Source organism: Podarcis pityusensis (assembly GCF_964106645.2).
Source record: "Podarcis pityusensis genome assembly, chromosome: 3".
Classification (NCBI taxonomy): Eukaryota; Metazoa; Chordata; class Lepidosauria; order Squamata; family Lacertidae; genus Podarcis; species Podarcis pityusensis.
In genome coordinates, this window is record NC_138026.1 from 31,816,961 (window position 1) to 31,834,847 (window position 17,887).

At 41.3% G+C, this 17,887-nt stretch overlaps 1 protein-coding gene across 1 annotated transcript; it reads right to left on the minus strand.

The window, feature by feature from the left end:
- Positions 1-1,091: 1,091 nt before the first annotated feature.
- On the minus strand, positions 1,092-16,391 carry GCM1 (glial cells missing transcription factor 1). The gene is made up of 5 exons (XM_080998028.1): positions 15,786-16,391; positions 11,569-11,821; positions 9,854-9,966; positions 7,067-7,186; positions 1,092-2,071 (listed from the first exon to the last, which is right to left on the minus strand). Exons 1-5 carry the CDS (start codon positions 15,885-15,887, stop codon positions 1,337-1,339), a joined length of 1,323 nt encoding a protein of 440 aa, XP_080854154.1. The 5' UTR covers positions 15,888-16,391; the 3' UTR covers positions 1,092-1,336.
- Positions 16,392-17,887: the final 1,496 nt, after the last annotated feature.

A 17,887-nucleotide genomic window follows, 5' to 3' on the forward strand; every position in this document is an offset into this window, starting at 1 on the left:
AACAAACAACAGTTCTCAGGATTATTTGGGGAAAGTCGTGTGCATTAAATGTGCATTTAACGGATGTATCAGTGGTATGGGCAATGCCCTCAATGTAGTCTTGTTCTAACAAAGGGCCTAAACAAGCCCAAACTGGAAGGAAATTTCAGCTAGAAAAGGCAGCTTCTGATGACGGGGAAGGAGAAACTTCTGGTGGCAAAAATAAAAGAATAGATCTCCCATACAGAGGGATCTGTGGCCTCTTAAAATCAGGGGCTGCAATCCTATACAGCAGCACCTCAGGTTACATACGCTTCAGGTTACATATACTTCAAGTTACAGACTCCGCTAACCCAGAAATAGTGCTTCAGGTTAAGAACTTTGCTTCAGGATGAGAACAGAAATTGTGCTCCGGCGGCGTGGCAGCAGCAGGAGGCCCCATTAGCTAAAGTGGTGCTTCAGGTTAAGAACAGTTTCAGGTTAAGAACGGGCCTGTGGAACAAATTAAGTACTTAACCCAAGGTACCACTGTACTCACTGTCCTGGCCATAAATCTCTTTGGACTGAAGTATGGGACTAACATCTCAGTAGACACGTCTAGGCATTCACTCCATATATTCAAACTGATTTAAGGTCATATTGCGTTTGTTAGCGCAGCGTAGTTGTGCTTTCTGTGCATATTATTGAGAAGCAAGAATATCTATTTTAGTGAAGTGTGTTGCCAGGTCAGCATTTTTAAGATCACCGCTCAGGTCAAAATAAGGACAATTGTACTGGTTTACATGGCTCTGTTTACGAGCTGCAGTCGGCATTTTTCAGTAGCTGACCCAATGTGCTGAAACCATGCAAAACATTGCACCCAAGAGAGGAATGTAAGCGAGGGACTTCACTGGTCCTTCCCTCCAGTACATGAACCACTGAAAAGGACCTGAAGAGCCAATGTATACAGAAGAGCAACTCTCCATGAGTGTTTTATGCATATTATAACATGAATGTGCCTATGCACTGCTGTACAACCTTTGGAGAAAAGGTTTCCTCTTTATAGGAAAGGGAACCTGTTCTCTGATGTGACAAATCCAATCCGCCTTCTTTTCTATAAAGTGAGGGGAAAAGCACTACAACATCAGCAACTTTATTTGCCTCAACTATAAGCATGAGTTTGACCAAACTGCGGGAGGCAGTGGAAGACAGGAGTGCCTGGCGTGCTCTGGTCCATGGGGTCACGAAGAGTCGGACACGACTAAATGACTAAACAACAACAACGCATAAGTAACCACCCAAGGTTCAGGATAGCAGACAATCCGTGGCACTGCCAAGAGATACAGAAGAGGTGAGCAACAATGGAAATGTGTCAGTGTCATCGCAAAGGGAAGAAGTTAAAAAACATCTCATTGTTGCAGTGGTCCAGATTTGTGTATTTCCTTTCTTCTTCAAAGTGCCACTCGTTTCCTTTCAGGGGCAAGGAGCTCTGGTAATAGTGATGGGCAGCGTCTGCAATGAGGCAGGGCTCCTCTGGAGAGATCGGGCAGCAGGAGGAAGGAGCGTGGTTGCTGTTATAATGCAAGTGTGGCTTTCCTTCATACATGCCTTCTCCTCCGAATGTACCTACATTAGATCTGAAGGACTGGTAGCCAACTTTTGCCATCGGGTCCCACTTGGTTGGAGCATGCTGAATGCCTGCATCAACCGCACTTATGGAAGCCAGGGTTTCACAGTGTAGACCCGCCAGGGCTGTCGGAGAGCCGCTGCAGTATTTCTCTGCTAATGGGTTTCTTCCCAGGCCCACAGTCTTATTCCAGGTTTGTTGCTCTCTGTATTCAGAATATGCAAATACTGAGGGTTCAGCTGGGCCTCTGTAGCTATATTCTCTGCTTCTGATCTGTTTGCACCTGTCCAGGTATTTGCTGCAGTCTACGTCTGGAGTGTGCTCTATTAGATAAGAGGATTTTCTTGAACTGTACCCTTTGGCAAGAGACAAGCAATCGTTCAACACCTGCTCTTGTCCCATGAAGGTACTTTGTGACATAAGGTCTTCCTGTTTGGAGACTATTAATGGCAAAGTGTCCTGGTTTGCCTTCTCACCTGTCAGGGACTTAAGAGAGAAAAATGCATCATAATATCATGCAGCCAAACAAAAAGCCCTCTTATTTCTCAGATTGATACTATTGAACTAGAAGGCTGCAGCTAAAGGACTTTAGCTGGGTTGTTCAACTCTGTATGTGAAATTCATCCACCTTGTTTTCCCTTTTTGCCCCCTTAAGGTTGCCAGGTCACAAAGTAGCAGACTTCTCTTAGCCTGACATGCCTATGCAGGGCCATCCCAGGATATTCTACTGCTTGAGGCAAAGTAGAAAATGGCGTTCCCCCTGCTACTTCCTTCTCTACCCGCACTCTTCCACCTCCACCTGAGGGGACCAGAGGTAGCCCAGGGAAGCCCTGGTGCACTGAAGGTGGTGGGGAAGAAAAAAGGAGTCCAGAGAGGAGCAAATGGAATTGGGGAGCAGAGGAGACAGGTGACAAATGCAGGAGGTAGCACGCTGTGTGCTCCTCAGAGGCCTGGATCTGTGACCCCTCACAGCTGGCCTCAACCTGCCACCCGAGACAACTGCCTCACCGAGCCTCAGGGGTGGGCCAGTCCTGTTCCTATGTCCTTATGCTTTTCTCTCTTGCAAACCTTATGGTTCTCAATCTTGCAAACAGTGCACAGCTCCTCCTATCTCTTAGGCCAAGGATGGGGAACCTGAGCAAAGTAAGCAGTAGCTCTCCAGATGTTTAGACAAGAATGCCATCAACCCCAGTCAATATCCCCAGTCAGGGATAATGTAATTCAACAACATCTGGAGGGCCACTAGTTCCTCACCCCGTCTTCATCTATGGGAATTTTGCTCCACTTCTACTTGGCCCCTCTTTTATTTAATTTCATGTCTCTACTGAATATTTGTTTCCTCAGGCCACTGCCTACTTTGCTCAACTGTCACTTAGTAGCTGGGACAGTTGACGAGTTCTTCTAGTACTCTGTTGTCTCTCCAACCAAACCATGCAGCCCCTTCTCACTTTTAACACAGCTATGTTTATCCAGCGTCACCTCTCTGTTTTATTAGTTCTTCCTTGCCTTCAATCCCTTTCCTTAAGCTTCATTCTCATTTATCTTTCCTTCATCCCCCTCCCCCTTAGTACCTTTCATTCGGTTTCCTTTCCTCTGGGCTCTTCCTTCGTTATCTTCCCTACAGTGGTCCTTGTTCATCCTCTGTGTGAGAGTTTTTAATCCCAGCCAAACTGACAACTCTCCCTTCCCTCACAGAAACTAGACTGAAAATGATTTCCTTCCTTGAACAACTGGATATTCTGAACCGTCGCACAAGTTCAGCTTCACTGCCGCAGGCACAAATAATAGAGACAGGTAGGAGCACCAACCAAATGGGCGAAGTGCTCCAGTTCAGGTTTCTGCCAGCCAGCCAAGCCCTCTTACAGAATACTCCATTGAATCCCCTCTCCTCCCTCCCCTCACTAGATAGCATTCTCTGGCTAGTGACTGAGGAAGCTCAGACCTTACTAGATCTTTTTTCTGAAGGTTTTTGGGGTTTCTGCAAACCTTGGAGTTCTCCTAAGCCTGCTGATGCTCCCTCCTCATGTGTGTGTGTGTGTGTGTGTGTGTGTGTGTGTGTGTGTGGGAGGACAAATCAGCACTCACCCCAAAAACATTGCTAATAGAGGGAATTATACAGTAAATATGATGCAGAGTCACCACAAATTCTACAGTGCTGCTCATAGTGCCAACAGCTCTTCTTTCATGAACTGGAAAATTGCCATGTTGTGATTTTCCAGTTTGCAGAAGAAAGGGGGCGATCTTTTTTATAAATTAGTCACTCCAATGTTACATTACTCATGTGGGTAAATCACTTGCATGAACAGCTGCTTTTGCAAAAGCTGGCTGCCAGTGTATTGTCATAAGTGACCCAGAGATTCCTGGTCCGTTCCTTCTGCTCCTGCAGCTATGCAATGTAACCCAGAGAAACCCAGGGAGCCAAACAGCTCTCTAATCTAAAAAGGATCGCACCCCCTCATCAGAACATGTATTTTACAACTGCATAAATCAAAGTTATTTTGCCTGCACGTGGTTTGACCTAAATGTATGAAAAGAGACAAACGTGTCACTGTGGCTAGAAACCTGTGTCTGGAGTAGGGATGGCCAAGCCTATCAATTTCAGTCTTTCTCAATTTCTCATTTTTCTCATTTTTCTCATTTTTCTCATTTTTCTCATTTTTCTCATTTTTCTCATTTTTCTCATTTTTCTCATTTTCCTCATCTTTCGCAACTTCCGTTCTCCACATTTCAAGGCAGTCTGCAAAGGCATAGCGTTTGCCTATATGGTTTGAACAAACACCAGTCATTTGCTAAACACCTCTCTTGGGCACAAAACAACGAATTTGCTTTGAACACCACAGCTGTTGGATTATAACTGGGGCGAGTTTAATCCTCCACCCCCCCAAAAAACCCACATTGGGCCACTGATAAGACACTTGCAGCCATTTATTATTATTATTATTATTATTATTATTATTATTATTATTATTCCATATCAGTGTATTTTGATAATTAGTAGTAAATTACCGCTTGCAGAAATAAGACATAGCAAAACACGCTTCTGCTGTATGGGGACTTTGTGAAGACATTTTGCTAGTGGCAAATTCTTTAGAGCCCATCCCTAAGTTAAAAAGTAATGTGACACTCCAAGGAAAATGTTGAAAATCCATCTAATTTTAGCCTGTTCTTTTTTTTAGGTCATGGAACATACTAGGGTAGTCTCCTTCCTTGTGCATAATTTAGGGGTGATTTCCCCCACTCCCTTTCCTAAGTTGCTCCACATCAGAAGTCAGTATTCTCTCACTGTGACAGCATTTACTGATAGATGTCAGAGAGATCGCTCAACTTGCTGCAGGTGCATTAAAGTGCAGTAAAATCCCATTGAAATTAACATAAATATAGATCAATGGGACTGAAGTTAGGTAAAATAATTTAAAACCTGCAGGCAACATATCTTTATTGATACAGATATCTGTTTGTCAAGGCATTTGCTATGCAGAAACATTTTCCTTCCTTCTCCTCCTGACCGTCTGTCACAGGTCTAAGGAAAGACTTTGGTAGGTTGGAAATGATGCACCACGCCTAAGCATGTGTCCCTGAAAAGCCAAGTAGGCTTAGTTAGATGCTTAGTTACAGTAGGTCAGCCTTCCCCAAGCTGGTGCCCTCCGTATGTTGTTGGAGTCTAGATCCCACAATCAGCATCATCACTGGTCAGGGATGATGGAAGTGGTGGGGTCGCGCCATATCTTTAAAGCACTCTTACACCACCGAAACAGTCGTGGCTGCAGTTTAAGGGTGCTGCCTCCTAGACATACAATTCCCAGCACATGTAACAAACTACAGTTCCCAAGATTCTCCATTCCTGTTAAAAGTTGTCCAAGAGTGATGTGGAGGTGACCACCAAAATCTGGAGGGCCACAGCTTTCCCCGTCCCTACTGTATTTCTTCTCTGTTTACCCAATCCCTTCTCTTCCTCCGTTGTTTCTCCAGTGTCTGAATTTAGAGTGTAAGCCCCTTGGGGCAGGGAACTGTCATCCTCTGCTCTGTCAAGCACTGTACACACGATGGTTCACAGTTCTCGCACTGTTTGTATTCATATAAGACCCCCAAAAGTGAAGTACCGTATTTTTCCGTGTATAACATGACCCCATGTATCAGACAATCCCTATTTTTGGGAGCCCTCAACAGTTGTTGAGCTTCTTTTGTAAGTTCGCTGAGCTGTTGAGCAGCTTTTTGACGATCCCCCACTCTGGCTGACGGAACTGGTACCGTAATACACCGCATACTGGCGCTCACCAACTACTCTTCCTAAGCCGGGAAGAGCGGGTAAGCAGCCTCCTCTCCGACATTTCCCTGATACCGCCGCAGCACCAGCCCTCACTTACTTAACATACAGATAGGTAGCCGTGTTGGTCTGCCATAGTCAACCTGGTTTGAACAAAGACATTGGATTCTTATCCCATTATACATGACTAAGCCATTTCTCACCTTCTCACCCCTTGCCTTTTCCTGTAAGACCCATTACAGTCGTTAAGAGTCGTCAGCAGGCTCATCCCAGCTATCTGCCAATCTCCCATTCCCACCACCCTTCTGAGTAATACCCCTCCCCACCTTCTCACTATATAGAAGGATCTGGCAACTTCTGTTTCAGTGTATCTGAAGAAGTGTGCTTGCACACGAAAGCTCATACCAAGAACTAACTTAGTTGGTCTTAAAGGTGCTACTGGAAGGATTTTTTTAATTTTTACTTAACATATTAACCCGTGTATAAGACGACCCTCAATTTATCACCAAAAAATTCAGGAAACAAGGTCGTTTTATACATGGAAAAATACGGTAATAATGAAACCTGAAGTCAGATTGAAAAGACAGATATATGCAGGATGCTGGCTTTTATTATACAGTGGTACCTCGAGTTACAAACGCCTCAGGTTACAAACGCTTCAGGTTACAAACTCTGCTAACCTGAAAGAGTTATCTCGAGTTGAGAACTTTGCCCCAGGATGAGAATGGAAATCGTGTGCCAGCGGCGCAGTGGCAGCAAGAGGCCCCATTAGCGAAAGCACACCTCTAGTTAAGAACAGTTTCGGGTTAAGAATGGACCTCCAGAACGAATTAAGTTTGTAACTAGAGGTACCACTGTACAGAATAAAACCCAGTATCCCAACATATATCCATATCTTCAACACCTTTCCTGTGTGACCAAGAAACAGAACCCAGGAAAGGCCTATGAAGAGTCACCAGGGGTAGAGAGCCCCCACTCTACCACATGGTATCCCCAAATTACTATTTTCCATATGATTGAATGGTTGCTATTCATTCAGATGAGAGAATAGTACACCACTGCAGTTGGGAGTACACTGCAACAGTGAGGGAGAAACCTGCCTAGCCCTCATTGATAGAGGTCCCTCACTTGACACACTGCAGTCCTCGTTACCCTCCTTCAATCCACCTGCCATAATGGCAGACATTTCGTTGGTAGTTAAAAAAACAAGCGTTTACCTCAGCATCTCTGCTCCGTTTATGTCTTGGAGAACTTGGGGCGTGTGCTTTTTGTATCGATCGTCTTGCTTCGGCTTCCGATTTTGTTTCCGGCCTTGGATGATCGTGAGCCCCCTTTGACTTTATAACAGCAAGTGAAGAAGGCATAGGGGCATAAAACCACAAGGCAGTTTTCAACACAATGCTCTCAAGACAAGGGGTGTAGAATCCAAAATGGCTTGCCTGTCTCGTTGGATGTATAGCATAGCATAGGCTTTCTTCAGGCAACTCATTACATTTTAGATTAAAGTTTCAATTTAAATGGAAGTGGGTTGCCGAATTTGCTGAAATGGCAAAACCATCTCAAAAGATCCATGTATAGAATAGGTTATTCCGCAGGGGAAATCTGGCTTCATAGACTAGTTAAAATTGGTGATTTTATCCTGATACTGGTCATTGACTGCAATAAAAAACTTTATCCTTGGTCAAAATTAAGAGCATAGTCACCTATAAAGGCACAGGAATGATAATCTGAGTTATCTATTTCTATTTCTATTTTTTACTCCTATTTTCCCCGAAAGGTTATGTGACTGAATTCTGACATAACTTTTTGAAATTCTATCTTGGAGGAAAATGCTACCATGATTTCCATGATGATTCCCATGTGGATGTTTAGTTGTCTTCTACATTCATATACCAAGGCTCATATCAATAGCTCATTTTTGCTTATTTGTGGCTGCAGTGCTCTGCATGCCATGGTGTTGACCTTTAAAGCCCTAAACAACCTCAGCCCTGTGTACCTAAAGGAGCATCTCCACCGCCATTGTTCAGCTTGGACAGTGAGGTCCAGCTCCAAGGGCTTTCTGACAGTTCCTTCATTGTGAGAAGTGAAGTTGCAGGGAACCAGGCAGAGGGCCTTCTCAGTAGTCATGCCCGTGCTATGGAACACCCTCCCGTCAGCTGTCAAGGACATAAACAATTATATGACCTTCCGTAGATATCTGAAGGCAGCCCTGTACAGTCATACCTTGGTTTTCAAACAGCTTAATTCTTATGATTTATAGGTGGTACATGACACCAGTCAAGCTTGCAAAAATTTACCATTTGCCTGACAATAAATGTTGGAAATGTAATGAGACTGAAGGCACATTCTTTCACCTTTGGTGGACGTGCCCAAGGATTAAGACATTCTGGGAGATGATTTATAATGAAATGAAAAAGGTATTTAAATATACCTTCTTGAAGAAACCAGAGGCCTTTCTCCTAGGCATGGTCGGCCAAATGGTGCCAAAGAAGGATAGAACCATTTTTATGTACGCAACAACAGCAGCAAGAATACTCATCGCGAAGTATTGGAAGACACAAGATTTGCCCACCCGGGAAGAATGGCAGATGAAGTTGATGGACTATATGGAACTGGCGGAAATGACTGGCAGAATCCGAGACCAGGGAGAGGAGTTGGTGGAAGAAGACTGGAAAAAGTTTAAAGACTATCTACAGAAATATTGTAAAATTAATGAATGTTAGAAAAATGTTGAAATGAAGTTATATGGCTTTAGTAGAAATATTATAAGGAATTAAGTACAGATAGGTTAATAGAGTATTAAAGGAAAAAAATAAGGTTAGAATGAGTTAAGATAATTATAGGATAGAAAACAGAGGAGGATGGAAAGGAATTGCTGAAATAATTAATAGAAGTGGAATACAAAAAGGGAGGTGTGAGGAGGTTGTGGAAATAAGTGAATGAAAGATGGGATAATGAAATTGGTTGATTTATTTTATTGTCTTAGTCTTGTTCTGTTAATTTGATGTGTTGTATTGTATTGTTTTTCTTTTTCTTTTTTTCTTTTCTTTTTTTAGTGTTTTTCGAAAAATAATAAATATTATTTAAAAAACAAAACCAAACAGCTTAATTCTTGAACGTTTTGGCTCCCCAATGCCACAAACCCAGAAGTGACCGTTCCAGTTTACAAACTATTTTGGGGAGCCAAACGTCCGACTGGGCTTCTGTGGTTTCCGATTGGCTGCAGGAGCTTCCTGCAGCCAATCAGAACCCACGCTTTGGTTTCCGAAAGTTTTGGAAGTCGAACGGACTTCTGGAATGGATTGCGTTTGACTTCCAAGGTACGACTGTATTGAAAAGCTTTTAATGTTTGATATTTTGTTATGCTTTCTTATATTCTGCTGGAAGCTGCCCAGAGTGGCTGGGTGGGATACAAAATAATAATAATACTAATAATACTACTAGTGGTTGTTGTTATTTTATTTATTTAAGAGTAAACACCATTGAACCTAGTGGGACTTACTTCTGAGTAAATGTGTAAGTAATGGAATTGTGACATGTGCTATGGACTTGACCATCTGGTTCAAAAAACTGAGGCAGATGTTTTCCTGGATTCAGCTGAGAATGTTCTATGTGCCTACTATTTTCATGTTTCTCTTTCTTAGTTCCTTTGCAGTTGGTATGGTTTAAAATGGTTGTTTTTATGCAATGCTATTTTTCTAGAGGTGTTGAAACTCATCCTGAACACCTCCCTTATTTTCTTAGAATGGCAATGGCGCCCACCTAAGAGGTGCCGGAACTGAGTTCCAGAGAGTTCCAGCTGGAAAAAAAGGCTTGTTTTTATGTATAAGCATGGCCAACTGGTTAACTTTTGTGGATCCCCTTACCTGAGGTGTCATACCTCACTAACAATTTAAATACTCTCTTTGGCTCAGTGTGAAACATTTCCTGGTTTGCTCATCTTCCAAGCACAGTTCAGCTATAACAACAGGCTTGCCTTGAATAAATCAGGTACTGTTACCAACCTGAAAAAATATGAATGGTCCTTCATGTCTCCAGAAGTTTGTTACAGGGTATCCACCATGACCTCGGCAGGGAATAAGCTTCAAGGGCCCATAGCAGTTGGGACACGATTTTCCTGAAACAAGTGTACCATTAAATATTTTATTTTGAATGAACTTAGTTTTAAGATTATGTCATGTTAGAAGTTCATTGTGTAGGGTACAATATACTCTTTTCATGTTGGGTTATTGACAGCAGATGTCTCTGCTTGTAGCAAAGGTGTAAAGGTAAAGGTAAAGGGACCCCTGACCATTAGGTCCAGTGGTGGCTGACTCTGGGGTTGCGGCGCTCATCTCGCTTTATTGGCCGAGGGAGCCGGCGTCCAGCTTCCGGGTCATGTGGCCAGCATGACTAAGCTGCTTCTGGTGAACCAGAGCAGCGCACGGAAACACTGTTTACCTTCCTGCCAGAGCGGTACCTATTTATTTACTTGCACTTTGATGTGCTTTCGAACTGCTAGGTTGGCAGGAGCAGGGACCAAACAATGGACGCTCACCCCATCACGGGGATTCGAACTGCCGACCTTCTGATCGGCAAGTCCTAGGCTCTGTGGTTTAACCCACAGCGCCACCCGCGTTGCAATAAATGCAATGGGACTTGTGTCCTGGTAAAATATCTTTGGAAAGTGAAATGTGCTGTAGGCACAAATGAAACACAAAAGCCAAACTTGTCTAAGGCTGTGAACCTATGTTCCCTTACCTGGAAGTAAGTCCCATTGAACTCAATGGAACATATTTCTGTGTAGAAATTAGATTGTGCTGTAGGATTCTCAGCTTCAAATTGCAGTATAATATCTTGATCAACCTTACTTACCTCTACTTGAAATAAAGTCCCATTTGATTTTATTGAGATTTTCTGAGTGTCTTATTACCTTAGACTATAAGCTCTTATGTTTGTTATTACACCATCAAAAAAATATACATGTTCACTTAGCCTGAATAATTTTGGTATTCCTCAGTAAAGGACCAATATATGATCCTTATAATTAGATATATATACAATATTATCCTTAGTGGAACTAATTCACTTTCTGCCCCAAATAAATTGCATTCTTTTGGGAAAGTTTCCATTTAGAAGATTGCATGAATATTCTCTTCCCAAAACTTCATCAAATAATTAAGACTTCCAGAAATTAATTTATCTTCTATGAGTGTCACAATCTTTCTTTCATGATTGTCCTAATTTTTGTCCTAATCTTTACCTTCCAAGTACATATTCTATTCTGTACACACCTGCAGATCTGTTTTACTGAATTACACAGGGCTCATGTTCAAGTAAGAATACTCAGGATCAGCTTGTAAACTAGGCTCACTTACTTTAAAGTAAACTCAGTGTACTTTTTTTAAAAAAAATGCACATATATTATATAAGGGGAAAGTGTACTTTTAAAAATGCATCCATTTGTGAAAGAAAATCACTTGCAAAATGTGTTTATTAGGCGAAATGTGAACTGGAAAAAAGAGAAAGAGAGAGGGGGGAAAAGGCCATATCCATCCATCCCTATAATTATATGTACTTCACGATGTGATACTTCCAACGTGTGGCTGGAGATGTGCTAGTCTAATGCAAGTCAGGTTCTGAACCAGGATTACCCAGTAGATGCTTTTTTGTGGCAGCGGAAACCCAAATTGAACTGCAAGAAGTCTAATGTAAGCCCTTTTCAAAGAAGCATACTTACTCTGCTGTTTTTGCCTGGCCTTGTCACATATAGCCGGCCTCAGATACATCTTTCCCCCATCTGAAGTTGAGCAATCATTGCTGCAGACCACGACTCCGAGGCAGGACTTTTTTAAGATGCGCGAGTTGTGATTGTTGGTGTTCCTCATTGCCCAGCTACTTAGGTGCCTCTGAGCATTTTTGTCATCAGAGCTATAGATGCATTTTACATAGGAGTCTGGCCATTCCTGAAACCAATCTGTTTGTTTCACGTCCTGTAAGGAACCCAAAGAATGTGATGTTTCAAAGCTAGGAAACAAGTCCCCGCCACACGACCTAAATTCAAAGACAATGAATCAAGTCTGCAACACAGAGCTCCCTTATTTGTTTGCATTTATTAAGTCTACTTTACATTTATTGCAGAAACAATTATCTGTTCCCCTCTGCCCTAGCAAATATATTAACCTGGCTGAATATTCTTCTATATTTCATGGTAGATTCCACATGGCTGTGCATGACCCTTATTCATTTACAGTGGTACCTTGTTTCTCAAAAGCCTTGGTTCCAAAAAACCAAAAACCTGGAAGTAAGTGTTACAGTTTCAAGTGTTTTTCAGAGGCCAAACATCCAATGTGGCTGTTGGCTATTGCCTGCACCAATCAGAAGCTGCGCCTTGGTTTTCAAACATTTCAGATGTCAAATGGACTTCCGGAACGGATTGAGTTTGGCACTTTTGTTTTTGCTATTTACCGGTATTTTGCGTTTTTGTTTTTGAGGCTTTTTTGGTTAATTTGTTTTTGTGACTGTGTGGAACCTAGTTCAGCTACTGATTGAATGATTGTGTGACTGCGGAAATGGATAAAAGCACTCTCCCCATCCAAACAATGACTATCATCAGTGCAGGTATGAAAAATATTTATGTTTAATTTTTATCATCTACAATACTGTCTTATTTATTTTATAGTACAGTTCGATTACTGCTTTCATTTTATGGATCAGTGGTCTCGATAGTAAGATTCATGCTAAATTGCTGTTTTAGGGGTTGTTTTTAAAAGTCTGGAATGGATTAATCCATTTTGCATTACTTTCTATTGGAAAGCGCACCTTGGTTTTGGAACGCTTTGGTTTTGGAACAGACTTCTGGAACGGATTAAGTTTGAGAACCAAGATACCACTGTAATTAATTTGGAAATATTTCTAAACTGCTCAATGAAACCGCTCTTGAAGAGATGTGCATAATAATACTGTAGATGAAACACTGAAACCCACAAAACTATAAAGAAAACAATTACACATAAAATAATTATGCAAAGACAGACACAGTAAGTTAAACTTTTCAAACGAAGGTAGGTCACTAAATTATATGTCTGGGTAGACTTGCTGAAATTAGAAAAAAGCCTCAGAAGATGTCTAAAATAACATAGGGGGTCTCTGCCTAATGTCAATAAAACTTTATAAACATTCAGGGCTGATGAATGGCTGAAGGTACATATCATTTTAATTAGAACAGCATGGAGGATGATAACTGAGGCAGATAAAGGCTGCATATACACTCTGCCTTGAAAGCATAATTCTTTCCATCAAAGAATTCTGGGCACTGTAGTTTGTCGAGGGTTGCTGGGAATTGTAACTCTGTGAGGGGTAAACTACAGTGCCCAGAATTCTTTGAGGAAAAGAATGTGCTTCGATATCAATTCTTGCTGTTTGGATATGCACATTTGCATAACACTCAACAATTTGTGCCAATGAAGCAAAAGCCTAATTCCAGAACATCAAAGATGTCTCTTGGGACAAAACTGATGGTTTTCCTCCAATAGGAATGCGCTACAGCTGATCATATTCTAAAGGAGAGCAGTCACACTCTATCTTCAAAGTACTGTAGAGCAGGAGAACCCAGGCAGATATGGAGAGCAACAACGCTTGTTGTTTGCTTGTGGATATTTGCATATTGTTCATGATTTGTGCTGAAGGTTACATATATAACATCAGAGATATCTCCTTGGGACAAATGTGCATTCTTATGAATGGGCTGAACTGATCACATCACAGAGGGGACTGGTCATTCATTCCCCATTCATATCTGAGTGTTTGACTTTTGGAAGATTTTTTTGATAGAAAAAAGAGGGAAAGAAATAGCATGCAAGTTCTGGTGGCTTTTCAACCTTTCAAGATCACCTGCATAAAAATTACAAATTACTTTTTCAATTTACTTTACCCCAGTTCCACTGGTGTACTAGAACTATTTTTAAACGTGGAATTCTTTTAAAATATTTGTATTGTTTTTATATGTGGAAGTGTTTTCAATTTTTTATGCTTTTCTATTTTATAATTTCATTTTTTATTGTTGCCACTCAACCTGGGACTGTATGATAAAGAGTGGGTATGAAATCTAATCAAATAAAGAAATAAATTCAGGGAAAATGATCAAGCACTATATCTGTTCTGGCAACTTTTGACACAGAAACTCTTAGAAAAACATAGATACCTGTATATCCATTCATGGCACTGTGGCTTGCTAGTGGTTGGATCTCAGATATTGTCAACTATTATCTAACCACAAGTTGACATCATGAAAATTTATGGTTTCTGTGACATGGATGGTTGTAAACATGAATGAAACACTCCAGCCTGCATGTGCTACAGCTGATTGGGATCTACCATAAATATGAGAATTTTGCATAGAAACCACAAGATGTCTTTGGAGGCAACACTCATTACTCCCACAGCAAAGATATTGTTTGAACAAAGTCTACTTATAGAGCTAGGATTGTTTTCGATACTAGGCATGATCCAACCAAATCCTATAGGTTTTAACATCTCAATGGGTTTTTCACTTTCTTCACTCTCCTTAACTTTTTATTTCACAGGACTTAATTTCTTTTTGCATTGGAATGAGTGTGATGCAAAGGCTCTTAACTTTTGCAAAGTCCAGAGGTCCCAGAACTAAGACCCTCACAATGTATTTGTCAATAACACCTATCAAATTCCTGTTGCAACTTCAGCTTAAGTTACCCTGTTAACATTTAGCTCTAATTACAGTCTAATAATGCTATAATATATGTTTTATTTGACAATGTTTAGAAATTGAAGACGTATTTTAAAAATATTTCAGTTTTGAGCAGTTATGAGTGCATTTTCATGCGCCTCCATGAGGCTTGCACAATGCCCAGAAGTCCCTGGTGGCATGCAGTCAAAGAAGGTAACACGATATATGTGCCAAATGACCAACCTTTGCTGGGAATCTCATTCAAGCTACCGCCAAACCCATTTTGACCAAATGAATTCAACTCAGTTGCAGCCACCCTATAGCGGAACAATCTCCCCACCAAAATCCATTAGGACCTGTTGCTCTTTCATTTTAGGTAACAGGCAAAAATTTGAATCTTCAAAAACTTTTGATGAATCTTTCCTTTTCTAGCCTTTTTGTTTAAAGCACAGTTTGCCTTTTGACTGTTCCCAGAAATCATCATTGATGACAATTGTCATAGTAACATGGGTGGTTTTTTTTTTATTACTGTTGTAGTAAGTAAAAGTGGGTGGCATACTGGGTGGCATGCAACTACATTTTACTCACTCAGAGTAGACCCATGAAAACTAATGCACACAACTAAGCTAGGGCTATCCATTTCAATGGGTTTACTCTGAGTAAAACTTAGTTGATTACCACCCATTACTTTTAAACATTGAATTGCTGTTGTTTCGCTTTGTTTGTCACATTGAATTTCTTTTTTGAGATGGATATAATCTTTTTAAAAAAATTCTCAGGTTTTATGATTTTTTTTGTTTCATCACCCTGTTGGCTGTTGATTTTTAAAAACATACACCACCTGGAGTTACAAATAATTTAGCGGTATACAAATGACTTAAAGAAATAAATAATATAGTAAAGAAATAAAAACAGTAAGTAATATTGTTATCATCTAGTCCAACCGCCTGAATTTGCAGCTGTCCCACACAGGGATTGAACTTGCAACCTTGGCATTATCAGCACCATGCTAAAACCAACTGAGCTATCACTGCTGAACTTCTGACTTGAGTTTCAAGAGTTTTCAACTGCAAGGGAATTATAAAGCACAATGGCAGCAAAGAGGTATTATCTGTTGTGCATACACTGATGGAATTATGCAAATGAATGATCAAGTAAGCAAATCAATAATATATTATAATATAATGACAGAATATGATGGTTTTTAGAGTAGCTGCAATTTCTACAATACTCTTGGAATTCTATATACCTACCTTGGGGAGCTTGATGTCATTGATGTCCCAGCTGACCATTTCACCACTTTGAGAACCCAAGGCTTCCTGTTCCATGCTGACATCCTCTGCAGCTCTCAGCATTTCAAAATCCCTTCCCTAGACTCAGCAACAGCAGTCTCTACTGCCAGCCTTTGAAGCTGACTGTCTGGCAGCCACTCGACTCGCAAGTGTTTAGAACCAGGAAGCTGTTTCCTGAAGCCAAATGATAGGCTGCTCAAGCACCATTAAAGATAAAAATCTGTATTCTTTTGCTAGAAAAACTTGTTCCATCCAAAGTTTTGCAAGCGGCAACAATAATGGAAAGTATAGCTTCGAGACAAGAGTGTGGCCTTCTGGAGATGTCTGTAGCAGAGCTAAAGCAAAGCCCCCCCGCCCCAAATGCAACTCCTTGTTCTCGTTCTGAAATTTATGGAGCCAAAGCACACCTGTTTCGTTCTAGTTAAACTTTCACATTGTAGTCAAGAGAAAGACACTATAACACTATAAAAGGACACTTGTTGTTCTTCTCTGTGCTAGAAATATACCGTAAGAATTTAAACAACAGAAAATACAGTTATTTACTCATTCCCTCTGGGTGGAAGAAAATGTTTCAAATGCTGGGATGTTTCACAGCCTGGCCTCAATGTCCCAAAAGAAAATTGTGACAAAGCCTACAGTCCTGACCCCATTTAGCTGGAGATAAGCCCCACCGAGTTCAATATGATTGTTGTTATTATTACTCATTGATTTATTAATGATATTCTATGCAATCATTCCAAAGCAATTTGCATATAAGATTATTACAAACAGTTAAAAACACAAATACAGCAAATATAAAGGTAAAGGGACCCCTGACCATTAGGTCCAGTCGTGACCTACTCTGGGGTTGCGGCGCTCATCTCGCTTTATTGGCCGGGGGAGCCAGCGTACAGCTTCCGGGTCATGTGGCCAGTATGACTAAGCTGATTCTGGCGAACCAGAGCAGTGCACGGAAACGCCGTTTACCTTCCCGCAGGAGTGGTACCTATTTATCTACTTGCACTTTGACGTACTTTCGAATTGCTAGGTTGGCAGGAGCAGGGACTGAGCAACGGGAGCTCACCCCATCACGGGGATTTGAACCACCGACCTTCTGACTGGCAAGTCCTAGGCTCAGTGGTTTAGACCACAGCGCCACCCACGTCCCGTACAGCAAATATACTTAAGACTAAAAACCTAACATGTAGAAACTCGTGGTAAAGTCCCATTTACCCAGCTAGGAAAAACCTGTCAGAACGACAACAAAAAAGTCTTCAGTTGCTTCAGGAAAGTTCAGATAATGGGCATCTGTCACATCATGATGGGAATGCTATTCCACTGAACAACAGCAGACACAGTAAAAGCCCTGAGCGGCTTTGAATCTTTTAGGGAAAACTGTCCTGCATATTGCAGCAATCTACTGGGTGCATGAGAGACAGGGCAATAACTTGGTCCCAAGCTGTAAAAGGCCTGCAATATTAGTCCCAAAATATTCAACTTGGCTTGGTAGGAGAGTGGCAGCCCAGGTGAATCCTGCAAGCAGGGTGTTATATGCTGGTGGTAGTAAGCTCACTGTATGTTCTGCACCAGCTGTAGCCTCCAGACCAACAGCAAGGGTAGCCCTACACAGGGTGCACTGTGGTAATCCAATGTATGGACAATTATGGCCAAGTTGTCCTCTTCTAGGAATGGCCACAGCTGTCAAACCAACCAAAGTTGGTAAAAAAGACCACAGGTATGAAGTTTACGGCATGTAATGTCCTAAGAGAGAATATTATGAAAATGATATACAGGTGGTACATGACCCCAGTCAAGCTTGCAAAAATCTATCATTTGCCCGACAATAAATGCTGGAAATGTAAAGAAACTGAAGGTACATTCTTTCACCTTTGGTGGACGTGCCCAAGGATTAAGGCCTTCTGGGAAATGATATATAATGAACTGAAAAAGGTATTTAAACATACCTTCTTGAAGAAACCAGAGGCCTTTCTCCTAGGCATAGTCGGCCAATTGGTGCCAAAGAAGGACAGAACTTTTTTTATGTATGCCACGACAGCAGCAAGAATACTCATTGCAAAGTATTG

Excerpts from the sequence above, each read along its gene's own strand:
- GCM1 (XM_080998028.1), bottom strand. The coding sequence starts at position 15,887 with ATGCTGAGAGCTGCAGAGGATGTCAGCATGGAACAGGAAGCCTTGGGT. Across the intron at positions 11,822-15,785 it reads ATGACATCAAGCTCCCCAAG|GACGTGAAACAAACAGATTG; the intron begins GTAGGTATATAG and ends GGTTCCTTACAG. Across the intron at positions 7,187-9,853 it reads GACCATTCATATTTTTTCAG|TCAAAGGGGGCTCACGATCA; the intron begins GTTGGTAACAGT and ends GCTGTTATAAAG.